The sequence below is a fragment of the Ananas comosus genome, linkage group 11 (genome assembly GCF_001540865.1).
Source record: "Ananas comosus cultivar F153 linkage group 11, ASM154086v1, whole genome shotgun sequence".
NCBI lineage: Eukaryota > Viridiplantae > Streptophyta > Magnoliopsida > Poales > Bromeliaceae > Ananas > Ananas comosus.
The window spans coordinates 8,846,970-8,855,516 of NC_033631.1; the positions used below are offsets into that span (position 1 = coordinate 8,846,970).

Below are 8,547 nucleotides of genomic sequence, written 5' to 3' on the forward strand. Positions count from 1 at the left end.
GACGTGTCCCACTTCTGGTCTCATTCACCAACCCCACCTCGCAATGATCACTTTGACTCTTTGACCCCTCTTTTGTTTTTTTTTTTTTTTTTTTTAATTTTTTTACCAAAAATATGTTTTTAAATTATATTACATAAGTGCCATGTAATGCGGGTAATTTAGCGTTCGAGTTTTTAGAAAAATGCAACTCATTTTAGTTGAGTCGAAAGGTAACTTCTACTATCAGTGCGAAAAATTTTTAAATAGTCATAATTTTTTGTTCGAGTATTCAATTTCAGCGTGCCATTTTACTTTAGAAAATATATTTCGAGATTAACGAGTCGAATAGCGAGGCCATTCCGGCTATGCAGACCTGATATTCGATTAATATAAACAGAGTTTTAGAATTAATTAATAGTACTTTCATCTTTGACGAAGAATTGATTATTCCTATATTTTGTTACTGTGCTTCTTTCTAGCTAAGTTTATTTCTAAATGAAATAAACGAAACAGGTAGCATGCTATCTATCTCTAAAAAAAATTATTTGATGGCTCTTCTTATATAATTTTTAGGCTTATTATATATTTTAATAAAATTATAATTGTATAAATTATATTTTATATGTTAATCAGACACGTAAAAGTAAACGGTGCAAATTTTGAAGTCTAAGAGTAACGAAATAGGTCAAAGCAAATAAATTTTGAGAGCAGCTAGATTGTAAAATTAAAATTTTTAAAGATACGATAGTTGGATTAAAATAGGTCATAGTTCAGCTATGTTTCATACATTTTTACGTAATTGTTAGGATAGTTTATTTTTCATTATTTAGAATGCGGAGTAAAATGGTGAGGATTATGGAGTTTAGAGGTCTACAAATCAATTTTTAAAAAATAAAAGCAAGTGCAGCTTTTTTTTTTTTGTATAGTTTATGTTCAATGTGCACAATTTTTTGATATAATAAAGGCTTGGATTCTCTTGTGATCAAGAGCTAAATTGTAACACTAGTAAAATTTTAAGAATTATATTACTGAGCTAGATTTTGGACAGCACCTTATGTTCTAAAATCGAATTTTTGCAAGATAAATATTAATTATACTTTCAAAATTAGAATATGTATAAGCCCCACATCAAATAATTAATAAGAGAGTGAATAATTAATATAGTAAGTTCAAATTTAATCAGTTTAAGCTTTAGGTTGAGTCAGCTTTATTAGATTTGCCATATTGCTGATTTTGTGTGAGTCCGACTTGGCCGAAACTTTCTAATAGCAGATATCAGAGTCGATGATTTAATGATTCTGAGCAATTTGTCTAATTGGCTTGATACGATAATCGTTGGTAGCTCATGTAACACTTGGTATAGGCAGGATGAATATCTAAAATTTTATCTAAATTTAAACTCAACCGCGGCAATTCGGCAACTAATACTAATCCAAAAAAAATTAATTATGTGCACGAGAAATAAAAATTGGACAAATTCGAATTTAGTTATGTCTTTTTCTGTGTAGCCAAATCCAACGAAAGGAACTGTTTACTGCTTAGTGCTCCACCTTCCTCCTGACTCCTGAGCGCGCGCTCTCCGTGGTTTTCTCGGCCCCACGATTCCCATCCATCACTCTCCCGTTCCCGCCAAAACCACGACGCAAAGTGGCGCGCTTTTGTAGAAAACGTAATGGGCGAAATTTCCTCGTGAACAGAAAGGGACGGTGGTGGCTCCCGCAACTCGTGATCCTCCCCTGCTTCTAGAACAAGCAGCACCAGATTAAAGAAAATAGGAAAAACTTTAAAAAATCCCATGTGATTTCGTAATTTCTTATTTTGCCCCCCTGTGATTTAAAGTGTATCAATTTGTCCCCTGTGGTTTTCTTTTTATCTTTTCGGTAGCTTTTTCGTTAATATTTCGTTAAATTATATACAAAAACTTCAGATATCCATCTAGATTTATCAAATATTCACTTTAGTACCCTTTAATTTTAACTTTATTACTAATTTAAGAAAAAAAAATAATGAAATTGATAAGAAAAAGAGAAAAACAAAACCACAGGGGGGTTTTTGAAGTTTTCCTAAGAATATATATATATATATATATATATATATATATATATAGAGTTGAGCTAGAATATTATCGATAGCAAGCCGGCACTTTTGCCACCCATTTGTTTTAGATGATGGAGCCTCCAAATTGACGATCGGCACCGTTGAACATGATCTATACCATTTGAAGTATTTAGAAATAAAATTTCATACACTTTCGATATTGTTCTCTTATCCATCGAGTGGACACAAAAATGAATGGCTGAAAATGAATATTCTTAAAAAAATGATGATAGGAGTCTTGTAATCAAGATCAAGAGTATAGATCTTATTTTAAATAGTTTAAAGAATTTTCTAACAAAAATTCAATTGATTTGGATATCTTTACGCCGTTAAACAAGAAAACGTCTCATATCGAACATTAAAATTACAAATTTTAAAATCCTTTGATCATTAGGCAAATGATATCGAAAAGATTTGAAATTTGATTTCTAAACAAGTCAACTGGTTATAGATCATGTTCAACGAGCATGCGTCGATGTTGGAAGGCTCCATCATCGAAACAAATAGAATGGCAAAGTGCCGATTTGCTTATCGTAAGTATTTCTAGCTCAAACTCTCTCTATTATATATATAGTATATATAATTATAATAATATAATATATATATATATATTATATATATAATAATATAGTTATTATATATATAAAGAGAGGAGAACGAGAGAAGAGAAGAGAGAGAGCAGATTGAGACTGAGCCTAACTATTAGTAACAAATCATTATCGGCTACTTCAATTTTTATCTTTGGATCAACTCTTTTCAATTATTTCTAAGCATGGATTAAAATATCTATAACCCGCCAGTGATGACCACTCACGCCTAGGATCACTCAACTATAACCGCTAATACATTCGCCGCTACAATTTTTCAATTAAAGAGTTATAAAACTTGATATCAAAAAGAGCGTTTTACTATTAATAGTATTCCAGCCTAATTCTATATATACTATATATATAATATAATATATAGTAATATAAGTGAGCTACTTGGCTATCGGAAAAGGCATGAGCGCTTCCGTGCTTGCCAAGCTCGTTTTTGCAGTGGCGACTTCGAATGCGTCGATCGGCTCACGTTAAACTTGATCTAGAGATATTTGAGTGACTAGAAAATACAATTTATATTATTTTTCGATTTGCATTTGCCTAGTGATCGATCGGGCTCAAAAAATACACGCTAAAAATAAAACTCTACAAAATGTGATAAATATGACATGTAAAAATTTTAATATCAAAGATATTGAACTGTTTTATATAGTAATTACAAGAATTTATCTATCAATTTACTATTGGTATATTTCTACATTTGACCGTTAAAGCTGCCAAACCGGCTCACTACGACCAATAAAATTTGTTGATTTTGCAGCCCATTCGAATCACTAGGCAACAATGATATGCAAAAAATAATAAAATAATTTTCTAAGTCCTTCAAATACTCTAGATCAAATTAAACGACCGAATCGACGATTCGAAAGTCGCAACATCGAAAACGAGCTGGAAGCACAGAAGGCTCCGTGCTTCCGATAGCATAGTAGCCTCACTCTATATATATATATATATATATATATATATATATATATATATATGTAGATAGTAGTGTTTGTATGAAGGATTGGAATCTGGCCGGGTACTTCTAATAACATCAAACATTTGGTGTTGTCAAATTTTTCACTATCCATCATTTTCATCCGTTGGATGATACTATCTAACTAACCACTCATTCAACACTAAAGGAGTATTATTATCCTTATCGTACATCTCTTTATCTAAGCGCCGAAACTCTAATAGCACCAACGACTTTGTGTTTTTAGAAGTATTCCAACCTAATTTGAATGATTGTTATATTTGACACTTTGATATGTGTCAAATTCGAACGGCTAGAAAAATGTTTACTAAAAGTGTACAGATAAAACACTCACAGATTTTAGTCGTGACTTATATAATTTAGATTGTGATTTAATCCAATCCAGCCTCCTGCCTTAAGGTAGAATGCTGATTCTTTTAAGCCAATAGTCTCCTCCTCCCCCTTCTTATAATTTAGTACCCACTCGATCCAATCCAATCTCCGGCCTTAAGACAGGATACTAGCCCCTTTAAGCCAATGATTCTCCTCTCCCAGTATTTATATAAATTTGCATCATGTAGGAATCGAAAGACAATAATAAATTTGTAACATATAAGAATCAAATTCGTGATCTCTGGTTTTGATACTATTTATCGAATTGTTGATGCTAACTATTAATTTCAAAAGCTCGAGCTATTAAATAAATACAATCAATTCACTTAAATTGTTTATGCAAAATACCTACAAGTCTCGATTATAATTTAGTCCAACCTAGCTTCCCACTATTTTGAAGGTGACTTGGCTCAACCCGGTCTCACCTCATAAGACAGGATGCCAGTCTCTTTAAGATAACAAACTAATCTCGATAAATTTTTTTTGGATTATAAACTTAGCATTTCTCGAGCCGAAAAAAGTAACGAAAGATCGAGGGTAAATTGCACTACTAATCCTAAAACCTTCTCTCAAGTTTCATTTTGAGTCCTAGAGCTTTCAATTCCTACATTAGATGTCCAAACTTTCAACAATGTTTTATTGGAATCCCTGCACTTTTCGAAAACACATTTTATTGTAGTTCTTATCTTATACTCTTAGCCTCCGTTTGGTTCGGGGTTAAGGAAAAAGTAGCTATACCAGGGATAGGGTTAAGTTCAGGGTTAAAGTGGTGTTAAAATTTTTTTGTGTTTGGTTGGAGTAGGTGGGATAAAAAGATAATGATTGATAAATAAGAAAAAAGGTGAGGGCTCGGGATGCGTGCGGGGTTAAAGTTGGGAAAGGGAGTGGGGTTAATGATTGATAAAGAAGAAAAAGGTGAGAGCTCGGGATGCGTGCGGGGTTAAAGTTGGGAAGGGGGTGGGGTTAGTAAACCCCACCCTTTTTTCATGGTGTTTGGGTATAAATTGGGGGTTAAGGGGTTATTCCACCCCTTAACCCCCAACCAAACGGGGGCTTAATTTGTTTTATACCTGCATAGTATATATTCCATCGATTCTTCATCCATATGATATTTCAAATTTAACGGTCCAATTTCTAAAATAGAGAAAAGATAGTTACTCAATTGGTAGTAAGATTGAAATATATAATAAGATAAATGATCGATAAATGTATAATGCATAAATATATATATATAGAGAGAGAGAGAGAGAGAGAGAGAGGTGCACTCATGTCAGTAATAATTTTAGAAACATTCTAAGTGCCAACCAATTCATAATAGATGCGGATCTTTAATATCTCAAAAAAAGAAAATTGAACTATGGTGTTCCTCACAACATTCATGGATTGGTTTTGTGGGTTTCATATGCAGTTCATATGTACGTACTCGAACAATTTTCGAAAAGTTAAAAAAAATTGCATGATTGTTGCTTCCAGAAGCAAAACTCATCAGCATGAAAAGTATTGATACGTACAGCCAAACAATCCGTTACAAGAGCGTATCTCTGCAACCGCAGTGCACTATTGAAGATGACAATCGGAGTTTGTTATTCGTAATCTAGACTCGTAAGAGATGGCATGATGTTTGTTGTCTAATGAACGACGACAAAGAGTTGTCGGTACTTAGATCAGAGATTGCATATATGGTAGCGAGAAGTATATGATAGCGAATAAGTAAAGTTACAAAAAAAAACTCTATTTCGTACTTCTAATTTGTAGGAGTTAATTCTCATAGTAGATTGCTTTTTGTTGTTTTGAATTTTCACTTCGTTACTTATACTTTCATCTATTTAAACCAAATTAATAAATAGCCACATTATTTAAGTAGTAAATCACTACATGTACTTATATATGATAAATAAGTTGCCAAATAAGGTAATGAGGATTTTGAATCATGCAAACAATCTCTTCATAAGCAAAAGTTAACTATAGTCTATTACTCTGTAAAGATAAAGATGTGAACGATATTATTATTAATGATTTCATTAATTTGGAACCTCTTGATTATTTGCAAACCATGTATTACAAACAATCGAGCTTTTTTCTATATAAAACGTCAGATTTTGCTATTATTTTAAAAAAAATCCAACCATATCTAATACAGTTTGTTAAAAATTTGATAATTGATATTCGATATTTCAGATTTAAAATCTAATAATGTTATATTTTAAAATCAATTTATTTATAAAAAATAAATAGAAAATTTCTATTAAAAACAACAATCATCGCATTCATTTTGCTATTCTTACACCTAAATCCTAAGGCGGCTAATAAAATCACACCAGTTGCGCGGATTGGGACCAAACGCACCAAAGCAACGCACACATGCCAAAATTTTTTAAAAAAAGAAAATAAAAAAAGAAAATAACCTTTTTCCTTTTTTTTTCTTTTTTTTCTTTGTTTCTAAATTAGTTTTGAATTAATTGCGTGTCACCAGAGGAAGTGAAAAAATTACATATTTAATTCTCAAAAAAAAATATTACATATTTGTTCCTACAAATTTTGTTTATCAAATATAAGACTTCAAAATTATATGATTTATACATATGTTTTTTTCATTAATTGATCAGTTATCATGAATCCGACTATGGTAGTTTTGAAAACACAAAGCACTCAGCGTTTGTAAAATTTTTTCTATTAGATCTTAATACCTTGATCAATTTTATTCGTTAAATCATACTATTCAACTAATCACCTACTAAACTATATAGGAGACTAGTATTATCATACCCGCACATTTCTTTACCCAAAGGCAGAAACGTACAAGCACTAATACTTATACCTTTAAAAGTGTAGGAGTTTAATTTGAGTTATCATTATCTTTTCTTCGATAAAATTATTGCTCTATCTCTACATAAATATTTTTGTATATTTAATATTATTTATCATTACTAATATTTTCTCCTGTCATCCTGAATGAATAACAAATTATAAGTTTTTTACTTAAATTTTTTATATAAATTATTAATTTAACAAAAGTACACTAGTTTAAAGAGTAAAAATGTAGTGATTAACTAATAATAGTTAATCTGTAAAAATAAATTTATATATTTTCAAAATTTTCAAAAAATATGCCTGATATTTTAAACTTTGCACATTTAAATTTGAATCAGGAGACAAAGCACAAATGGAACCTTCTTCTTATTCGTCCAAAATCTCTCTCTCTCTCTCTCTCTCTCTCTCTCTCTCCGAATTTTTTAACTTTTTAATTATGCCTTTACTCATCCACTTTGGGACCAGCAGAGCCTGTTCGAAACTCGTGCAGGAGTAATAGGGAAACGAGATCCTCCCCCATTTACCATGCAAAAACTCCTTCCAATATCACGCTATTAGAGTGAGTAGCAATTAATGCTACGAGTACTCATAACAGTACCCCCAGGTATACCTCTCTACAAAGTATCAAGTGTCACCCACGACTCAAATTTTGTCATTACAGGTTTATTTATGTAAAAGTTTATATTCAACACATCTTTCTATTTTCAATTTATTTTTTTTGATTTCTATATTGAAAACCATAGCAACAACAAAACTTAAACTCTTTTTAAAAATAAAAACTACAATATAAGAATTTTAGATTTGCTATTTCTATTCTGTATTAAAACGTTTTTGTTTAAATTTTAAATATAAAAAATAAAAGGGTAGACAAAATACATAAACAGCGAGGTACTTCAGGGTACACTTTCTGGCAGAGCACAACAACCATATTTCCTCCATTACATATCCACACCCCCCCACACACACATTTTAAACCTCCTAACAACCACCTCCCTCAGTTCCCCACCACCACTCTCCCCATTTCCTCTTCACGCTCTCCATGGCTCCTCTCCACCTCCTCCTCCTCTTCTTCTTCTTCTTCTTCCACCTCCGCCTTCCCTCCTCTCTCTCCCTCACCGAAGACGGCCTCCGCCTGCTGGAGGCGAAGCGCCTTCTGTCCGACCCAAGCGGCGCCCTCTCCGACTGGCAGTCTTCCGACCCCTCCCCCTGCAACTGGACCGGCGTCTCCTGCTCGCCCCCAAGTGCTACTACTGCTGCCTCGACCGCACGGTCTGTCACCTCGCTCGACCTCTCCAACCTCAACCTCTCCGGCCCCTTCCCGCCTCCCTTGTGCCAGCTCCCGAACCTCGCCTCCCTCTCCCTCTCCCTCAACTCCTTCTCCTGCGCCCTCCCCTCCTCCTCCCTCCTCCCCTGCTCCTCCCTCACCCACCTCGACCTCTCCCAGAACGAGTTCACGGGGCCCCTCCCCTCCTCCCTATCCTCTCTCCCTTCCCTCCTCTACCTCGACCTCTCCGCCAACAACTTCTCCGGCCCCGTCCCCCCCTCCTTCTCTCGCTTCCCTTCCCTCCAATACCTCTCCCTCGTCGGCAACTTCCTCTCCGGCCCCTTCCCCTCCCACCTCTCCGCCCTCTCGCAGCTCCGCGAGCTCAACCTCTCCTACAACCCCTTCTCCCCCTCCCCCCTCCCGGCCTCCCTCTCCAACCTCACCCG

The 8,547-nt window shown here is 34.2% G+C and overlaps 1 protein-coding gene across 1 annotated transcript; it reads left to right on the forward strand.

The window, feature by feature from the left end:
* Positions 7,817 to 8,545, forward strand: LOC109717136 (receptor-like protein kinase HSL1; the record flags this gene model as incomplete). Its single annotated transcript, XM_020242809.1, has 1 exon — positions 7,817 to 8,545. A coding segment is annotated over exon 1 (669 nt), but the record flags the coding sequence as incomplete, so codon positions are not given.